Genomic DNA, 21,805 nt, shown 5'->3' with positions numbered 1-21,805 from the left:
TTTGAGTAATAGTGTCCACTGCCTTTAAGCTATTTTTCTGTGCTTAGCAAGTGTTTGTGCTTCCAGGCATAATGAAATTAGGCCTACGTTCCAGTCTATTTCCTGGCAGGCAATACATTCCACTGCTCATATTATGAAAAATGCTGTATGATAACGACCAAATAAATAGAAGGCTGGATTTCTGCACAAAAATATTGGAAAAAGTCATACAAATTGAACTTTGATAGCGCCCTCTATTGACAGGCTAATTTCATTATGATTCAAATTATATCGCCAATTGTTCTTCACCAATGTTCTCCAATAATTTCACGAAATCGCCTTAAAAATTACAGATTATTCTTCATCCATCAACCAGTTAATTCTCGCCCGTGCGTGCAGTATAGAAGTGAGTAGGACTTTTCTTCTTTTGTTATCTCTAAAGATGGGATATTGGTATTTTTTAAGTATGGGGCTCGTGATCAGTGTGATGATTAATCATTGATGGTTTGCTGCGTGCATGGGAAAGTTTGTTATTTACCAGTTACGATATGGTAGTGTTTTACCGTAGTTACAGAAGTTCCGGAGTACCCAATCATCAAGTGGTTGATTATTAAGGTTACTAGTGCTGTGTTTCTTCTCTTTGGGCCTAATAATAATCCAGTTGATCTCATTGTTTTGTGTACATGCTGTATTACCTATAAAAATTTTTTTAATAATAATTGACACTAGGCCTAGGCCTGTTTCGTTGTCTACGGATATGTGATGTGTGCTTTGTTTACCCACGCCTGCTTCTTCTATTCTGTGGAAGAGGTAAAGACATCACCAATCAGTGGTAAAGCTCGTTCATTTCAACAATGGATGAAGGTAAGTGAAGATTGAACAACTTCTTTCCAATTTTCTCATTTGCTTTCACCTTTTTTGTTTACAGTACAGTACTCTTGATGTTGGAACTGTAATACTTACCTTCATTGGTGATGATCAGTGTTGTAGCCATGGTGGGCGACGGTGGGCGGGCCTGCCCAGTACTGACATGTTCCGCCTGGCACTTCAGCTGAAAAACAGACTGCCAATACCACAACTAGTTCCAATGGTAGGTCTTGTATTGCATAATGGTCATCAGCCAGTGAGGCAGTTGAACAGCTTCTGTGATTAATTTGTGGGCAGAAGTTTTATTGGGCTCTTAAAGTCACCTGGAAGTGGTATTTTTTAAAAATAAAGCTTTTGTCACTAATGTGGTTTGATGAGTGGAATGTGAATCAGTTAACTAAGGTTTTAAAAAATCAGTTCTTATGTTATTTACAAATTTAACAGTAGACCCCGACCCGAGAAGGCGCTGTTCGTGACGTCAATCGAGGCAGACTTTGCCTGTAATGCGTAGAGTAAACACAATTGCAAAATGTACGGACCAAGTCGTGAGTTTGTACTTTTAAAAACAAACAAAAATGTTTTTTTCCGGCAATGCCGACCAGGTGTATTGCTGCTGAATGCAGAAAAACACTTTTTGAAATGTACCAACTCACGACTTGGACGTACATGTACTTTGCACGTGTGTTTATTATACGCATTGCAGGCAAAGTCTGCCTCGAATGGCGTCACAAAAGGGGTAGGCGGAGTCAGCCCCCAAACAACTTTATATATTTTTTTAACATATATATCGTGACAAACAATTACTAAAAAAATTATATACTCTTATGTTTGAAAGAAAAAAATTGTACTTCCAGGTGACTTTAAGTTTGTACAATGATGCTTTAAGGCAAATTGAGTTGTCTTTCGACCCTTGTCATTTTTTATTTAATTTTTGGAAATCTGAAAAGAGCAAAAGCTATACTCTGCTACTTTGAAAACTCTAGGTTTATACAACCTTTTGTTCAAAATTTATGAAAGGAGATAACACCATGAGATCTGAGCAACTGAAAAAGGTTGAAAGCCCTTTCTGGTTTAAAACCCTTTACATCCACATGTATGAACTGCTAGACAAACCGCTTAGGCCTGCAGACATCCCGCTCCTCCGCCCCTTTGACATAATATCGGAGGAACCACCTGCAACCGAGTGGAAATGACCAAAAACACTTTTCCAAAAACAAAGTGTCACCCGCCAGACAAATGTTTTGCTGCATTTGGCCTGGCAGACGCTCTGCTCCCCCCCCCCCAACTTTGTATAGGGAATGGTGTTATTGGTCATTTCAACTTGGTTTATGTGGCTCCTCCGATGTTTAACCTGGGGGTTGGGAGAGGAGGAGTCTGGCGGGCCCAATGCAGCAAAAACCTTGTCTGGCGGCTGATACTGGTTTGGGGAATAGTGTCATTGGTCATTTCAACTTTGTTTGAGGTGGTTCCTCTGATGTTTACTTAAGTAGGGGGGGGGGGTGTCGGGCGGGCCCAATGCAGCAAAACTTCTGTCAGGCAGCTGAATACTGGTATTAAGAATAGTGTTAATCGTCCTAATTCTCTATGGTCATTTCAACTGCGTTTCAGGCTGTTCCTCTGATGTTTAACCCGGGGGGGGGGGGGGGGGGGTGTCTGGCGGGCCCCTGGATGGCGGGCCCCTAATTCGCGGGTCGCCTGGAAAATTACCACGTCGTGTAAGGGAAACCTTCCAGTACCACAAAACGGACCTTGTTCATTTCCAGACTTTGCTAGCTGCAGTTCCTTGGGGAGTGATTGACTACAACGACATTAACGATGCTTGGGATACGTTCAGTGATTTCTTCCTCAATTGCGTCAAGGAGTGTGTTCCTGTCCGAAAAGGTAGCAAGAGAGCTAAGCCTGGATCACCGAGGAACTTAATCGGCTCATCCTTGAGAAGCAAAGGTTGTTTAAACGAGCTCGTGTAAGTGGAACTGAGACAGCTTGGAAACAATTTAAACTTGTCAGGAACAAAGTACGCAATCTCTCCAAAAGGGCGTACAGTGAGTTGGTAACTGATTTGTTTAAGAAAAGAGATAATCGGAAAACTTTCTGGTCTTTTGTGAAGTCCAAACGCAAATCTTCTCAATCTACCAATTCTTATTTCATCAATGGTGAAATATAAGTGACCCATCTCGGATTGCAAATGAGTTTAACTCTCTTTTCGCCAGTTTTTTCTCCGGATCCACCGACCAGGACCGTGTCACTTCTCCCACGTTGGAATTTCCCCCGTTGGAACGTTTTTCCATCACTTCAACTCAAGTTTCGTCTGAGATTCGGAATCTTTCCGCACACAAAGCATATGGACCTGATGGTATTAGCGCCCAAATGTTGAAACTTGCTGCCCCAGCCATTGTTCCTGTTCTCACAACTTTTTACAACCACACTCTTGCTTCAGGTTGTCTTCCAAGTGCGTGGAAACGTGCTAATGTAGTGCCCGTCTTCAAAAAAGGAGAAAAGAGCAACTTGATCAATTACAGACCCGTTTCTTTGACTCCAATAATCTGCAAGCTTTTAGAAAAAATCTTGTGTCGTCAAATTCTCGACCACTGTCAAATCAACGGACTTGTAGCTGACCGGCAACATGGGTTCATTCCTGGGAGGTCTTGTTCTACAGCATTGGTGTCAGCTAGTTCTCGATGGCTTCAATCTTTGGACGCACGGGTACCTGCAGTGGATGTAATCTCCTTAGATTTCAGTCGTGCGTTTGACACTATAAGCCACGATATTCTTGTTAAGAAACTCCAACTTTGCTACAACATAAAGGGTGCTGCTCTTGACTGGATTGAGTCGTTTGTAACAAACCGCCTGCAACGAGTTGTCTACAAAGGCTTTACTTCAGACTGGCTACCGGTCGGTTCAGGAGTGCCACAGGGCTCTGTACTTTGCCCCCTGCTCTTTGTTTTGTACGCGAACGATCTTCAGCTTCAACTTTCTTCAAACCTTGTACAGTACACAGATGACACATTTTAGTTCAAAAATGTTACAACTGACGCGCCGGATTCTCTACTTCAGAAGGACCTAAACACTATAGTTAACTGGGCTAAATTGAACTGTTTGCGCTCAAATGCTGACAAGTGCAAATCGATACGGTTGACTTAGCGACGTATGAGCAAACCAGAATACAATCTTGGAAACTCCCCCCTGGAATGTGTGGACTCCATCAAGCTTCTAGGCTGTATATTCCAGAGTAACTTATCTTGGGATCTACAAGTGCAGGCTGTTACTTCAAAATGTAATAGACTGATTGGTTTGATTCGCCTCATCTCTGGCAACTGTCCTTCGTGCGTATCGCTCCATTTGTTCAAGACTCTTGTGCAGCCAATCTTGGACTACTGCTCACCCGTCTGGTGGGTTCACCGTAAAAAACACATCATATCAATCTAATCGGTACAGCGCAGAGCCAGCAGGATGATACTTCGGCAAACATATATGGAACAGCCTTATCAAGAAAGACTGAAGACTCTGGGTCTTATGTTGCTGTCTGACAGAAGAATTTTTTTAAACATTTGCTTTATTGTAAAACTGTTGATGTCCACTCGGTATAGTTTTATGAATGACTTAACTAATCTGTCTAAAGTTAACTCCCGTCACACAGAATTGCTCACTTTTCATCACCTAAAACCTAGGACGGATGCTTATAAATTTTCTACCATTGTTCGCTTTCCTAAAATGTTCTCAGAGCTCACTTTGGATACCAGGAATGTTTTGATTTTGGAGGGGTACAAGTCCTTTCGTATGAAGCTGAGGGGGGAATTTTTAGTATGTTAAAAGTGCTAGTGGTTTTAATTGTCTAAGGGGTCTTTGTGCTTTTTGGGTGGTGTTTGGGGAGGCTCTCTGCTATCATTGTCCTCGAGCCCGGTGGGTTGGCATGAATCTGTGAGGGTGCACTCTGTGCCAATTTTATTTTTTCTGTTTTTTTTTAGTCCATTCTATGTTTTTTATTATTTTCAATTGTTGTCCCTTCCTCTTATCGCTGCGGTGTTTTGTTGTGGGTGTAGTTTTTTGTTTTCAATAGTCTGATTTTGTTGTGTTTTAATGATTTCTATTGTGTGATTCTTAAATGTTTCAGTGCAATCACCTTTTTATATTGTATAATTATATTTTTATCGTTGGCAGGGGTCTGGTTTTACACATCTTTTGATGACAGTTTTATACTTTTGTTTTAGCCTTGACAGCCCCTGTACAACTTGCAACTATTGTGTATGTCTAAAGATTTAAAATAAATAAATAAATAAAAATGCAGCAAATGTTTTGTCGGGCGGCTGATACTGGTATTGGGAATAGTGTCATCATTTGTCATTTCAACTTGGTTTACAAGGGGGTCTGATATTTAACGTGGGGGGGTCTGGCAGGCCTAATGCAGCAAAACCTTTGTCTGGTGGCTGATACTGGTATTGGGAATAGTGTCATCATTGGTCATTTCAACTTGGTTTTAGGTGGTTCCTCAGATGTTTAACCCAGGAGAGGGGGGGGGGTGTCTGGCGGGCCCAATTCAGCAAATCTCAAGTCTGGTGGCTGATACTGGTATTAATTATAGTGTTATTGGTCCTTTCTCTATCTGGTCATTTCAACTGCGGTTCCTCTGTTGTTTAACCCAGCTACTAGCATACTTGTTGTTATTAAATTATGGGCTCTTACGTTTTAAAAGAATACCAGGTCGACGCGTGGGGTCAGGGCTGGAGCTCCAGAAAGGGGGTGTTTTTAGAATTATGTATTTCAAGAGGCAGTATCACTGAGTATGGATTGAATTTTTGGTGCATCTTCATAAACCCTTGGAGTATCAAGAAGACGACAGGCCTAACCATGCCGGATTAACATGAGTTGAGATTTGTGAGTTTGGTGTTATTTACCGAGCTTTGTTTGTTTTGATTGGCTGTTTGCAGGGAAGAGGTTGCATCAAGGAAGAGGCTTAGTGAGAACAATGCAGAGGACAAGTAGTTTATTTATTTGTTTATTTATTTATTCACCCAGGCTTTAAAAACTTCAAAACACACAGCAACAATAAGTAGAAATGTATAACTTTTGCATTATTAGTAAAATAATTAGAGACATATCAACAAAAAGCAAGCAGAAGCCTATATGGATTGCCCAATAGGGAACCAAATCACTATTCAGTTCTTGAATTGGTCTCAACATTTTGACTAGCTTGCTCTAGCCATCGTCAAGAGACTGACTCCGGGGTAGTGCAGTTAATTATGATCCTATAAAGCTAAAGTAGTTGTCCCAGCCAATTTTCTATACCTGCGCCAGGGTATATTTACAAAGCAGGACAGTTCTTTTCAGAACAAGTTTCCCCAAAATCTGATATTCTACTCTTTGCGGTAGTAAAATAAAGCAAGACAGTTCTCTAAAGAACAAACTCTACCTGGCAAGTAGAAACACACATGGTGTTTGTTACCGCAAACCAAATACAATTGATACCTCACCATGCAAAGCCTAAATTCTTTTGTACCCTTTTCACTGATGAAAGAGGTTTCTAAAAAAAGTATTGCCTTGTTAGTGATTTCCAATCCATGTTTAGTTTCACCTCACATGTAGGTACTTTTTTCCCCAAAAGACTTCGTTGGATTAAAACACAAGTGCTTTATTTGTCTTTAAAAAGACAAATTTGTCTTTAAAAAGACAAATAGGTAATTAATATCTGCAAATTATTTATTATGGCCCATCAAAATGAACTAGGCATTTCTGAGCTTTTAAGAAACTGGTGATTGTTAAATGTAATACTGTAAAAAATTAACTATGCCTAGTGCTAGTGATCAAATGCACACAAAACATGCAACTACACATGTAGATCATTCAGACTGAATTTCTTCGTTTAACAGCAGCTGATGTAAATTTGTCCGATATTTGTTGTCTATTGTAGGTTGCGTAGAGAAGCCCTACAGAAGTACATTCGGCGAGCAGTAGCATCTAGACAAACGGTAAGTACAGTCTTTCTAATGATTTTTCTCCTGTAGATGATCAGCGTATATTAATAGAAACATGAGTCTTTAACCAATAGTTCTTTTCCTAACCAACACTATTCAAAAAGAGACTCACACGGTGTTATCACAAAATGTTCTTATAGTTATAATTCCACCATACAAAGTTTCAAATTCTACTAATGGTGGTGGGCATCAAATAGGTGGGGGTGGGGTGTGACAAGGGGAGAGGGGCACAATATCAAATGTCCCCCCCCCCCATCTTTTTGACCACCTTGATCATGAAGCCAAAGTATTGCACTGTGTAAGACCAACCCTGTGTCTCGCCATGGGCATTAATCCTGGGGGCTAAGGGACCTTGTCAAAACTCATCCTGGACAGCCAACGGACGGGCGCCCGTCCAGGACCAGGTTTCTGTCCCATGTTCAATTCCCTTGTAGTGATTACTTTATCGGACGGGCTATAGGACGAGCTCGCAGTGACTGGCCTTCACCAGAGATCATTTGTTTACAAACCGCAGAGTGTTTAGATTGCTATCTACTGGAAAACAAGCAGGGGGTCTCCCGAGGGCCAGTTTGGGGTTTCACACTGGGCTTCAATGACCTTGAGTATTTACTACAGACAAATTGGTCATATCTTAAGCTCTCTGTGCATTTCAATTTGTAACTTTTTAACAGGATGGGTTTCAACGTTTTTATTTCAGTCTGTGGACAAAATTGCAATTGTCTTTATTGTCTATGTTGTTCTTCTGCGTCAATAAAAGCTTATTTAATTATTTGAGATCCTAGAGAATCAGTTTCAACATATCAACAAGAAAAGTTTTCGAACAAACGGGGTACCTTGTTTTATTAGAGTTTGGAACAATGAGACGGATCCGATTCTCGTATCTTTCACTATTAATGGTCAACTTAAACTTGAAGGCACTCGAATGTAATTGTGTTGCATCAACCCCCCATAAAACTCAGTTCATTACAAAGTTTAAATCGGTCGGGGTGTTTTTAATTACAGTATATATACTTAATTTAACTCATTATCAACAAAAGGATAGAAGTTTTATGCACTTAAAATGTACGCATTTTAAATAGATATCTTACAATGGTATTTTCAAAATTGTACGCAGTGATTATAAAATGTTAAAAAGCAAACGGTTCTTACGGTATATATTTCCTTAAAACAAAAGTCACAAACGTCAAAAGATGAATTAGGATCAACACAATAAACAGTCAGTTTTATGTTTATGCGTGTTGGTGCCATTCAATCTAGTGGGACAACCCCTTTTAAAATCTTTAGATTAAAATCTAATTATTTGAGAAATCCATGTTATTAAACAGCACCTTTACAATGATGTATCCCTTTTGATGCATCGTGATTGAATAGAAATTATCCTGAAAGTAATTTAGACAATAAATAACCTTGGAACATCACCCCACAATCCAACAAGTTTGAAGTGTTATGGTCCATTTTTGAAGGGTATAAATCTTTGAAGGGAATTTCCTGTGTATGAACGGGTGGCCATGATTAGCATCCATGTGGTTATTTTTCAAGATGGTGGATAATTTCACCAATATTGCAATAAGTTTTCATTTGATGCTTTATATTTTTCATTGGTTTAATTTTTATAAACCTATACAATTTAGGAATGGAGAATAAAACACTGTTAACGGTTTACATGAGCTATGCTAGTATAATCTTTCCTACAGTGACCTCCAAACAGTCAGTCCAGACTTGCCCCAAACCGCAAACCCCAGGTTTGTTTAGTTAGTGTTTAATGAGCCAGTGAAACCGCAGAGCGCTCAGTGGGGTGCCTTGGGTACTGTGTATCGGACGGGAATACACATTTCATCGTGTGGAACCTTGTTCCATATGAACTCCCATCCTGTGGCCCGTCCGACAAAAATGTGACATCGGACGAGCCTCGTCCTGTGGTCTGTCCAGGATGAGTTTTGACAAGACCCCTAAGGATGACACAACTTTTTAGAAGGGTGGGGGACACTATATCAAACGTCCCCCTCTCAAAATTGACCGAAGATTGCACCACAGAGCATCTAAAATGCAGAATTTTCCCGTGCCTATAGACGATGTGACCTCTGACATCACACGAAAACCATAACATGATTCGCGCGCATACTGCCAGGCAAAACCTTTGTGTTTTGGCAGCCAGCTAGAAAGTGTACGCAATCTTACTGTGACTGCGCAACTCAGGTGCCCGGCGAAACATGACGTATAGAGTGTTTTGTCAACAGAGGGTGGTTTGAATGTAAACATGGTCACATCGTCTATAAGCGGGCCTGGACCCTATGCTGTTTGGCTTCTCACACAAATGCTCAAACATTATGATTGATGCCATTGACGGGACACAGGGTTTGGTCTTATACGGTGCAATACTTGAGTTTCAAGATAAAGACAAGTCATTAGATACGGCAAACATTTGAGTTTATGCCCTCCACCCTTCAAAAATGGGGGGGGGAGGGGGGGGGTAGTCCCTTCCACTGTTTCAAGGGGGAGGTGCAATTTTGTCAACGTTTGAGCAATAGTGTGAGAAGCCAAACAGCATCTAAGATCCAGGCCTGATTAAAGGCAGTGGACACTATTGGTAGTGACTCAAAATAATTATCAGCCTAAAACCTCACTTGGTAACGTGCAATGGGGAGAGGTTGATAGTATCAAACATTGTGAGAAACGGCTCCCTCTGAAGTGTCGTAGTTCCCGAGAAAGAAGTAATTTTTCATGAAATTCATTTCAAGATCTCAGATTTAGAATGCAAGGTCTCGAAATCAAGCATCTGAAAGCACACTACTCTGTGTGACAGGTGTTTTTTTGTTTTGTGCATTAATATCTCGCAACGACCGATTGAGCTCAGATTTTCACAGGTTTGTTATTTTAGGCATTTTGAGATACACCAAGTGAGAAGACTGGTCTTTGAAAATTACCAATAGTGTCCAGAGTCTTTAGGCGAGCCCGGACTCATTTGCCCCCTACAACTTGTGTCATGTATGTAGATCCGTACTTGAAGATGCTGTTAACTCAAAAGGTTCTACTGCTGCTCACATTGTAAAGGCTTTGCTCTATTCCATTCTTTTTGCCTCTTGTTGACAGTTGCCCTAAGATTGCACCACAGAGCATCTAGAATGTGAACTGTTCCCAGGCCCTTAAACGGGCCCGACCCACGCCGTAAAGTTTTCACACGAGCATGCTTATAGATCCGCACATGAAGATGATGTTAACCAAAAAGGTTATACAACTGCTGCTCACATTTAAAAGGCTTTATAAATGTTCTGTTCCATTCGTTTTGCCTATTGGCCTAAGTTTGCACCAGAGAATCTAGAATGCAAAGTTTTCCCCAGGCCGAAAAAGGTTTTGCGTTCCGCTTTATAGCATGCTCCATCTTTAATTGGTTTGCCCTACCAACAAGCCCCCACCCCCTTTATAGAATTTCCTGTCTTAATCCACCCTTGACGATGCTAGGAATGAACCGCCGTCTGAGCATTATATGTAGAAATAATTTGTATACGCAGCTATAATTGAATTGGTTTTTAGCTAATAACCAGGATAGCAATTAAATGGTGCATCATTTGTCATAGCTCGAAATAGCCATTAAATTCCAAGATCTCAGATGGGGCACATCTTCCCTCAGACTCATAAGATTGCACTAGAGAGCATAAATGGCCTTAAAATTTTCCTGGGGCCCTTAAGCGAGGCGGGACCCCACGCCGTAGATGGTATGACTAACGATGTTCCTCCCCCCATCTTTCAAGACAGATTGACGTCGATGCTAATGGTCACTCTAAAGAAATTATAACATTATGAATGTTTTCTCATTTTCTCAGTTGCACAAAACCCAAGAGAGCAAAAGAGCTGAGCTGGAGAGTCAAATGAAGGATAACAGGAAGCGGAGGAAGACTCTGTAAGAGACACTGTTTTTTTTCTTATTCAAGATTACATCTCAGCAACACCGTACTTAAGGGTTTGGATACCTTTTGTACAACACAAAACTCAATGTCAGCAGATATACATTAAACTATCCGGTTTGAAGATAATGGTGGTAGAAGGCTTCTAAAATATTACTTGCCTTGCTGAGGTTGTAAGTTTTGAGACATGAGTAAAAAAATATTATGAAAGTAGTTTTTGTTTCATGAAACAAAAGTGATCTTAGCATGTAAAACGTGTTTACGCTACTCTCCTGAAAACCTTGCTGTTTGATTTTGCCTTTTGTTTTCTTCGCAAAACTTTAAAACTAATGTTGCTAAAATTGTATAGTACATGTACATCATTCACAGTGCATAGGGATTTATGTAATGGGCAAAATTGTTATACAAAAGGTACCAAAACCCTTTAAAGATACAACTTTGTACTTGTTTTTGAGATCGTCATTCCTTTTATCGATTGTCCCTGAATGAGAATGCATTTATTAACTCAACCATTTCTGGGTTTATAATTTGTTTTTAACCTTTACACTGATGTGTTTTAACCACTGTACCCTGTGAAAACAAATATAGTATGCAAATCACTCGAGTGGGATTTGAACGCGCGACCTTTGCATTGCTAAAGCAGATGTCCTACAACTAGACCACCGAGCTAGCCCGATGGCTAGAGGCAGCTCAAATCCTGGGTTTAAAAAACTGACTGACCCATAACCCTATTAGCAATAAATAATTGTAGTGCCAGTAGTAAAAATTCTTGTTGTTACTGTCCAAATTGCTTGTATTAGAAATGTAAAGTTATTGTGTAATGTTTATTTTCATCTGCAGCACGCAGCAGCGCTGGAGTGGGAGTGAAAAGATCACCTTTTGTCACAACAGTGGAGTCAGTGCTACTATACGGAGATGAGACCTAGACCCTAACCACCAGGATGGAGAAGTCTCTGGATGGTTGCTACACCAGGATGCAGCGTATGACCCTAAACATCCCCTGGCAAGACCACATGAGAAACTCAATAATTATGCAATAATGGGAACCATTGTCTATAAAAGTGTTTGTTTTCAAATCTTGTTTAATTTGATATTATTTTTTATTCCTTAAAGGATTTTGATACTTTTGAAAAAGTCCACAGATTTACATTAATCTTACATGGTTTGAAGATAATGATAGTAGAAAGCTTCCCTTCAAGTATTACTTACTGAGGTGCTGTAGTTTTTGAGAAATGAATGAAACAAGTCATAAAATACAAACATTATTTTAGCATGTAAAAACATATAGTTCAGTTATGATATTATACCTTATCTTCCAGTACGCGCTAATCCACCAATCAGATGCTCGAACTACTTTCTCTGTTTTTATTGCACAGTGCGTATTGTGAGTGTCAATGTATACGGACAGTGCAAAAATTACATTCAGCATAACGTTCTGAGTTTTTAAACTTTGCGCTTTGCACGTGAGACTTGAAGATAAATTCGTTATAACACGCGCGCTCGAAAAAAATAAATAAAAATAGCATGTCTGCGTCCCATGGATATGGGACACAGAAGCGCTATATTTTTCCGTATTCAACTTGCGCTTGTGTGGTAACTTATAATAACATACCACAACTGGTGAATACGTTTTTACATGCTATAATTGAGACGAAAATTGTTTACTCATTTCTCAAAAACTACAGCACCTCAGTAAGTAATATTTTAAAGGAAGCTTTCTACTATCATTATCTTCAAACTGAGTAAGGGGAATGTTAATCTGTGAACATTGTGTTTTTTGTTAGAAAAAAGTATCAGACCTTTTAAACTAAAAAATATACCCATCATCCTGGTGAATAATTTTGAACTCATGAATACCTCGACAGTTTCACTGTTCCCATTGGTGGAGAGCACGTCACGTTGAGGTGTTTATATGGTTGATAATGACCAGCTGGAGCTCTGTTTATAACTGGTTGTTTTCAGATACTGCACGCTAGTCTTGGCCCAAGACGTTTTTCGTTACGGGCAATGCGGGTGTAGGGTTGTTGCCATTCGATAAAGGTTAATTTCCGCTGATCCACCGCCTAGTACTTAAGCAGCATGCAGCATCAGAGTCCAGCATTCTCCAGAAGACGATCAGAGCATACTGATCGAAACGTCGAGTTAACCCAACGGTTCTTTTCAGAACCACCCCAACTCATTTAGAGATTGTTATTACATGGTGTTACCGCAAACTCTTCTATATCTTATCTCCACCATGCAAAGTTTCAAATCCTACTTAAGGTTAATTTCATTCTACTGCGCTATGATCTTGATGGAATAGTGCCTTATTAATTTGAATTGTTATGTTGTTATGTTATGTAGAAATGACTTTCCTTCATTGCCCCTACAGCAGAAAATCAATCAGGTCAAGGAGCCTGTTTGATGGCCAACCAGTCTTTTTCTCTACACCGCATTGAAGGCAGTGATAATTTGGCTGTTGCCAATCCTAGCCACTGTACGTTCATACAGCTGAAGGCAGGAGCAACAGGTAAGGTGCAAACATGAACAACCTTTGTAGATTGGTTTCTTTCTTTTAAAGGAACGTTACAGAATTGGTAAGAAACAAACATCGTGAAGATCACAGATTTACCTAAAATATACATGGTCTAATGATGATGATAGTACAAAACATCCCTTGAAATATTTTTTTCTGAAATGTCATACTTAATGTAAAATAAATATTCTTAGTTTATGTTTGAAGTTTATCGCTCAATGAGCGTTTTATTCATTTTTATTTTGGCATCGATGCAATGTACAATTTGTGATGGGTTTTTCACTGTTCTCTTGTGACCTAGATGGTTGATCAATTTAAAACTTCTATAGGTTTGTCAGTTTGTGTATTAGGTGGATTACATAAAGCGCTTACACTGCCAGCATTTGTTTTGTTAGCAAAAACCAATTCTGTAATGTTCCTTTAAAGCCATTGGACCCTTTCGGTACAGAAAAAATAAAAAAAGTTCACAGATTTACAAATAATTTACAGGGTTTACAGAAGGTAATGGTGAAAGACTTCTCGTGAAATATTAGTCCATGAAATGCTTTACTTTTTGAGAAAACGGTAAAACAATATAAATTCTCGTTAACGAGAATTACGGATTTGTTATAAACACATGTCATGACACGGCGAAACGCGCGAAAACAGGAGTGGGTTTTCCCGTTATTTTCTCCCGACTCCGATGTCCGATTGAGCCTAGATATCCACAGGTTTGTTATTTGATATAGAAGTTGTGATACACGAAGTGTGGGCCTTGGACAATACTGTTTACCGAAAGGGTCCAATGGCTTTAAGTTACAAATGTAGAACAAATTAAACATGAATTAGAATTTTATTAGAATTTTTATAGTGGAAAAGACAAAGGTGGAAATTGTTTGTTTTGATTTATATCCAAAACATCGGAACAGAGGAATTCGACAGTAGAGATAATTTTATATTCAATTATTGTCACCGTGTTGATGACAACAATAATAAGCCGTGGACAAATTGTGTTTTATCGACCCGGTAGTTTATTTGCACTCAGCGAGGAGCAGGTGAACTAGAATGTCAAATAATGAAATAGATAATTAATATATAAATACGTAATTAACTCAATAATAAATCAAAGTACAAGAAAGATATTGAAAGAAAACACGCAATCAGACGTTTCCGGAAAGATTAAATAAAATGCAATTGAAGGCTTCCGAAAAGATTATACAAAAATGAACGGTAAATAGTTTCCAGAAAAGATTAAAGAAAATTAGCAATCGGGGGTTTCCAGAAGGATTAAAGAAAGCAATTATTAAAAGCTTGAACAATTCTACTTCACAACAATTCGGTATCAAACGATGAACAATTATAACAATTTTATAGACTACTAAATTAACACTTACAAATTGTTACCGTGGAAATCACTTCAACACAGTGGGAAACTTAACGGCGATGTACAGAGAGGTTTACAGGAGTTTACAGGAGTTTACGGCGGCATACTGATATAACAAAACTGTTGGGAAACACACACATGATAATGTAAGTAATTTTAAGAAACAAATATGTTGGGTACAAAAATAGGACTTAGAAGAATAAAACAGCTTTGCCTAGTGGCACCAAAAAATCTTAGCAATCCAAAAAATTTGTGCCCCAAAATAGGATCCCAAAATTACAGCTTTTGGATGAACCAGAAAAATAACTCCAACTAGCCAAAATCATCGAAATAAAAAGGAAATAATTTACAATAACCAAAACATTTATATAATTGAAATAAGTGACATAAATATTATAAATGAAGAAAATACTACTTACGAAAACAGCAATGAAAACTAGCTGGGGTTGTCTACAAAAAATACGGCGAACTTAACCAAACGAAACCAGGAAAAGAAATGACTTAGAAATACCGGCACCCCAATACCTGTGTACAGAATCAATATGGGCTTGCCACACCTTAAAACAAATTCCTAAGATGCCCGCAGGCGATTGGCTGTGGTCACTGAACTTTGACTTTATGCAAACAAGGATAAGCTGATAAACGTAAGAGAAACATATAAATTATAAACAACAATATAAACACATCACCGGTGGGAGATGACAACTATAATAATATATATTGTGATGAGGTTCGCAGTTACACCATCAAAAATATTGTCTGTAAAATGAGCTAGTACTGAATTTAATACATCATGGAGTGAGGTTTCTTGATATGTATCCAGATTGTGCATCCATTGTGCTACATTTTGCTTGTAAATAGTTCAGCTACTCAAGAGTTTTCTCTATAATTTATCATCTAATCTTAATAACCGTTATTTCTTTCTTTAACTTTGTCTTCCAGAGAATATTTTACCTGCATTGGAGAAACTAACTGCCACTTTACAACAGAAACGAGCTTTGGATTCAGCAGTAAAACCAACAGGTAATTTACTCAACCAAAACATGTCAAATCTGAGATAGTCATTATTATACCCACACTTATCATTAAGAGAAGAATTTTGCTGTTTTTTTTTTTTTCTGGCAGTTTCTGCTGAAAGGGCCTTGGTGGCAATGATTTGATAATGAGGCTTGCAGCATCAAGAAATCTCTGAAATTAATGTGGGCCCCCGTCATGACACTCCCAGTTTAGACCTAAAATTTCATTGCGTGCGAAAGATTGCCAGTATCTTATGGGCTTTCCTTAAACTTTGTTTGTTTTTATACATTGATGAAAATAAAACAATGATATGTTGATATTTGATCATCAAACATGCCCTTTAAACTGTCTTGTAGGATCTGACCAAGAGTGCACTCCACCGAAGATTCCAAAGCTAGTTGACTCCTCCCAAGCTACTGCCACTGCCAGTGGAACGTCAATACAACCCAAAACCTCAGGTAAGTACATGGTGTCATTTCTTGTGATGGTCAACTTGGGACAAGATGAGACATGATTGCAGGTTAGCTTTACTAAATAGTCAACATACCCAAGTAATGCAAACAATAAATGGATGCAGATATCGTTTGTGATTCCTAAAAAAACCTCCAAGCAGCCAAGTGAAACAATTTAAATAAGGGAATAAAAGGGTAGCGACGAGTTCTTTAACGGCCGTTTAAAACCGGCAAGGTCGTTGCCGTGTGATAGGGCCTTTATCACACGGCAACGATCCTGCAAGGTTTTAAACGGACGTTTATGATTGAGTCACTACTCTTTTATTCTCATTCATAAATGCCCTTTTGTTAAAAGACGTTAAAACAATACAATTATAGACACTTTGACAATGAAAATTCGAGGTTTGAAGTATTTTTGTCAAAAACTTTGTGAAGAATCTGTTTCATGCACGTGGGTTGTGTGTATGCACACGCTTAGAAATAGCTTACGCGCGCGCGCTTAGAAATAGATTACGCGCTGTTACTAATAGCTATGAATTGTGCGTTCTGCGTGATATATTGGTGTACACGCGCGCCCGACTCGCGGAAGCCAGCTGGTTATAAACAGCTCCAGCTGGTCCTTATCGACCGTTTAAACACCCCCTTGTGACGCGCTCTCCACCAATAGGAGAAGAGAAACTGTAAGGGGCGTATTTATGAATCAAGATTAATTGTTCCATATCATGTTTTTTGTTTACAATCAGATGATGGAAGTGTGCAAGGAGCCCATTCGACAAACGATCCAGCCCAGGTCGCTGCAAAGAGTTGTGGAAAGGCAATAAGAACTCATTATAGGAAAACAGGTAGCTATGTGAAACTGATACCATGGGAGGATGATGACACGAAACACATCAAAGATATCTTTACAGAATTAACATTGGAGAAATCTGGAAAGAAACTGGAGTCATATAAGGATATTTTCCTTCAGAAAACAAGAGATGGTGATTGCAAAAATCAGGCTGTTTTGAGTGGGTTAGCTGGTAGAGGGAAGTCTACCCTCATTGATAAGATGGCTTATGATTGGGCATGTGGTGAAGCACTGCAGCAGTTTGAGCTTGTATTTGTTATAAGAATGAGTGCAGTTGAACAAAGCACAGAGCTAGTTGACTCAATTTTTGACCAACTTTTAAGCGGAGTAACAAGTGTAGATAAGAACTCGTTGAGTTCTTTTATCAGTCACAATCAAGAGAAAGTACTGTTCTTGTTTGATGGCTTTGATGAGTTGAAGACCCGTGCCCTTGATAAAGCCTTATTTGGTTCAATTCTAAAGATCCTGAACCGTAAGAAAGACAGAGAGTGTTTTGTTGTAGTTACCACTCGCCCCTCTCACTATGATAAATTAGTGACAAGATCATTAATTCAAGAGCCTTTCACACAGGTCAAGGTTGAAGGTTTTGATAGTGAAGATATCAAGAAGTATGTGAAGAGATTTTACTCGGATGAACATGACAAAGCAGAAGGGCTTATTCGGAGGATCAAATCCTCAAATGCTTTATCTGATTTGGCAAAGAGTCCAATGCTACTTCTGTTGATGTGCATTTTGTGGAGAGAGGATTCTAAACTCCCAGAAACAATGTCTCGTATCTACAGTGAGGCATTGGAGTACATATTTCACAGAAAAACTGATATGTCATCAAATGAGATATCAAAAGTAACAAATGAACTTGGAAAGATTGCCTTGCTTGGTCTTCTTGCTCCAGAACAACAGCTTGCTTTTCCTGAGCAAGTGTTTGAACCAAATGTGCTTGAATCTGCCATAAAAGCAGGTATTCTTACAAGACAAAAGGTCTTGAAGGGAATGAAAAGTCTCAACAGCATTCAATTCCTTCATAAGACTTTTCAAGAGTGTTGTGCTGGTAAATACTTACAAAGCTTGTTAGAAACAGACCCGGTGGAATTCCAAAAGAGCCTGGATAAAATGATCAGTTCTAGAAGTGGTGACTTTCATTATATTTTGCGGTTTTGTGCTGGTGACAACATGACATGTACAAATAGCATTTTACAAACACTTGCTAAAGTACCAGGCTGGATGGAAATCGGCCTTGACTACTACTTTGAGGGTCAGACAAAAGATTTACCCCCAGTGGAGTTCATGAAGTCTGTTCTAACAGATCATATAGACATTAATGGTTGGAACAGGGACACTCTTAACTCATTCACATATTTGCTTAGAAATGTTCACACATGCACAGTGGAAAACAAACAAACTGATTATCTTGAGAAGGTACAGTCAGTAGGGATATTTGATTGTCACTTGGGTGGGTGTATGTCAGATTTGGTAGACTCTATGAGCTTAATGACGAATCTTTCAAAGGTGAAGTTGGTTTTGTGCAAATTGAAAGAGAGTACTGAAGAATATTCTGCTTTATCAGGAGCAGCCTCATCTGCTGCATCATGGGCCCATCACTTCAAGAAGATGAAGAACCTTAAGAGGCTTGTCTTGATTTGCTGCTCATTGACAGGTGAAGATATGACACATATTGCTCCTGCACTGTGTGATCTGCCCAACTTGGTTGAGTTGGATCTTTCGATGAATGAATCCCTTGGAGGTTCTGCTGCATCATGGGCCCATAACTTCAAGAAGATGGAGAACCTTATGACGTTTAATTTGAATTACTGCTCATTGACAGGTGGAGATATGACACATATTGCTCCTGCACTGTGTGATCTGCCCAGCTTGGTTAAATTGGATCTTTCGATAAATGGATCCCTTGGTGGTTCTGCTGCATCATGGGCCCATCACTTCAAGAAGATGAAGAACCTTAAGAGGCTTTTCTTGAGTGACTGCTTATTGACAGGTGAAGATATGACACATATTGCTCCTGCACTGTGTGATCTGCCCAACTTGGTTGAGTTGCATCTTTCGATAAATGGATCCCTTGGTGGTTCTGCTGCATCATGGGCCCATCACTTCAAGAAGATGAAGAACCTTCAGAGGCTTTTCTTGATTGGCTGCTCATTGACAGGTAAAGATATGACACATATTGTTCCTGCACTGTGGGATCTGCCCAACTTGGTTGAATTGGATCTTTCAGAAAATAGATCCCTTGGTGGTTGTGCTGCATCATGGGCCCATCACTTCAAGAAGATGGAGAACCTTCAGAAGCTTGTCTTGAATGGCTGCTTATTGACAGGTGAAGATATGACACATATTGATCCTGCACTGTGTGATCTGCCCAACTTGGTTGAGTTGGATCTTAAGAAAAAATAAATCACTTGGTGGTTCTGCTGCATCATGGGCCCATCACTTCAAGAAGATGAAGAACCTTCAGAAGCTTTACTTGAGGTTCCTTTTTTTGACGAGTGAAGATATGACACATATTGATCCTGCACTGTGTGATCTTCCCAACTTGGTTGAGTTGGATCTTTCAGAAAATGAATCCCTTGGTGGTTCTGCTGCATCATGGGCCTATCACTTCAAGAAGATGGAGAACCTTCAGAAGCTTTACTTGAGGTTCCCTTTTTTGACGAGTGAAGATATGACACATATTGATCCTGCACTGTGTGATCTTCCCAACTTGGTTGAGTTGGATCTTTCAGAAAATAGATCCCTTGGTGGTTCTGCTGCATCATGGGCCCATCACTTCAAGAAGATGGAGAACCTTCAGAAGCTTTACTTGAGCTTCTGTTTACTTGAAGATGAAGATGTTACACATATTGATAATGCATGGCGTGGTTTGCCCCATTTGGTCATAAATGAATAATTCTCAATGGATGATCCAAAGATTTTGAAAAATTTGTGAAAAAGACGGCTAGCTTTAAGACAAGCTAAACCTCAACGGTCCTCATGCATGATGTAATGGTGACTCTACAACACTCTGCACTGCATCCTTCCTTCCATGTTCTAATGTACATGGTGTAAGGTATTATCAATACATCGAGATGAACGAAACCTTTGGCTGGTTCCGCTGCAATAATATGGGTACCATCACTAAAGAAGATGGAAGAACCTTCATAAGCTGAGCATGATGTTCCGAAGCTGTGACAAATACAAATTGCACTGCCCAACTAAGTGGTTGAATTGATTCTTGTTGAGCAGCAGTTGATCAAGTGTCCCATGGCTCTGACTTCTTCATGTCCTTATAGGTGAATACACTCAAATATAACACACCACTGAAGTTGAACCCGTGGCTTATAATTTTGCCTATAATCATCAAAAGCCAAATAACGACATCATCTCTAATACAGAAAACGAACAGCAAGTTTCACAATAAACATACACAACTCCTTCCCCTCCATTCATGGGAAGATGTTTTTTCCCTTTGTCACACGAATGCGCGCATTCAAGTTGGCTAGTCTTGCACCGCGTTCATAATGTACGTTCAGACACAGTACTAAAGTTGGTTGAACTCATGGTTCAACCTGATCAAGTTCAACTCTGTGTGTCTAAAGTAAGACCGAATCGAGTTCAACCCACAAAACATAGACCGTCCAGCGAGGGGGTTTATCTTGAAACCGCTTTCAGGTTTTTCTTTTAACACTGTGTGGACAGAATAAAAAAGACCATATCCGGTTTCACTCACAACAGACGACCCATCGACCTCCGTAATCATTACGTAAACACACTGTGACCAATGAACAAGACAATAAACCAGATGTTAGAGGAACGGGGTCAAGTTTGCTTTGACCTCTTAAAACCAAAGATAAATTGTATCGGGTTTTACGCAGTGCTGTCTGAATGCAACGGGAACAACTTTCTTAAAAGTTAAACCATGGAATTAAAATTGGGCCCTGGTTGTGTTAATACATTGACAGAAACGTGGTGCAGGAGTTAAGCATCATGTCATCATCTCTTATGTGTGTGTGTAAATAAAGGCAAATCTGATGTATATTTTTAGAACTTCTATTATTTTTTGTTATAACTAAACACTAACAGATTTATACAAGAATGCAATTAGATGTAGTTCAAGGTAAATGAAGTTTCACTGTCTGTGTATTTAAAGCCAAGTACAATTGTGCTCTCTGCTAAGTTGAGGGAAAGATATTCTTTTAAATTAGACTAAAGGAACTTTACAGAATTGGTTTTGCTGACAAAACAGTTGCTGGCAGTGTAAGCACTTTATGTAATCCACCAGATATGTAATATAAACTAATAAACCTGTAGAAGTTTGAGATCGATTGGCCATCTGGATCCGAGAAAATAGTGAAAAACCAAATCACATTTTTTGCATTACATCGATGCAAAAAGAAAAATGAATAAAACGCTCACTGAGCGATAAACTCCAAACACGAAATAATTTATTCCTCAACAAATATATGACATTTAAAGACAATAATATTTCACAGGATGTTTTCTACTATCATCATCATTAGACCGTGTAAGTTTTATGTAAACCTGTGATCTTCACAATTTTGTTTCTTACCAATTCTGTAACGTTCCTTTAAAACGAATACTGTAAGCTATCTCTGCTGTCATGATGTGAACTTTATTTGTGTTGGGATGTAATAATAATAATATCAGAGGCTTATATAGCGCACGTACATGTATCTACCAATGAGGTACTCAAGGCGCTGAGTAATACAAACTTTCAGAAATATAGGTTATTGCAGTGATGAATTCTGAGACCCAATTATGTAGCACCTTATAAGGGTTTACAAGGTGCTAGGGCGCATACAGCAGCCACAGCCAGGAACACTGGGGAGAACCCCTTCTCTTTTCAATTAGTGCACTGGGTTCTTTTACATGCGTTACACAACCCATG

The 21,805-nt window shown here is 39.2% G+C and overlaps 1 protein-coding gene and 1 long non-coding RNA gene across 2 annotated transcripts; both read left to right on the top strand.

Moving 5' to 3' along the window:
- The first annotated feature begins 247 nt into the window (after positions 1–247).
- Positions 248–11,846, top strand: LOC139951707 (uncharacterized). Its single transcript, XR_011787826.1, has 5 exons — positions 248–385; positions 908–1,069; positions 6,752–6,809; positions 10,637–10,713; positions 11,558–11,846. It is a non-coding gene; the product is annotated as an uncharacterized lncRNA (long non-coding RNA).
- A 630-nt stretch (positions 11,847–12,476) lies between these two features.
- On the top strand, positions 12,477–20,011 carry LOC139951626 (NLR family CARD domain-containing protein 4-like). Its single transcript, XM_071950595.1, is given in 5 exon segments — positions 12,477–13,226; positions 15,538–15,618; positions 15,969–16,070; positions 16,808–19,299; positions 19,301–20,011. Coding segments are annotated over 5 exon segments (3,288 nt in total). The 5' UTR covers positions 12,477–13,120; the 3' UTR covers positions 19,808–20,011.
- The last annotated feature ends 1,794 nt before the right edge of the window (positions 20,012–21,805 follow it).

Source organism: Asterias amurensis, chromosome 19, assembly GCF_032118995.1.
Source record: "Asterias amurensis chromosome 19, ASM3211899v1".
Classification (NCBI taxonomy): domain Eukaryota; kingdom Metazoa; phylum Echinodermata; class Asteroidea; order Forcipulatida; family Asteriidae; genus Asterias; species Asterias amurensis.
Note: the sequence above shows the minus strand (reverse complement) of the source record. Positions and strands in the feature narration are given on the sequence as shown.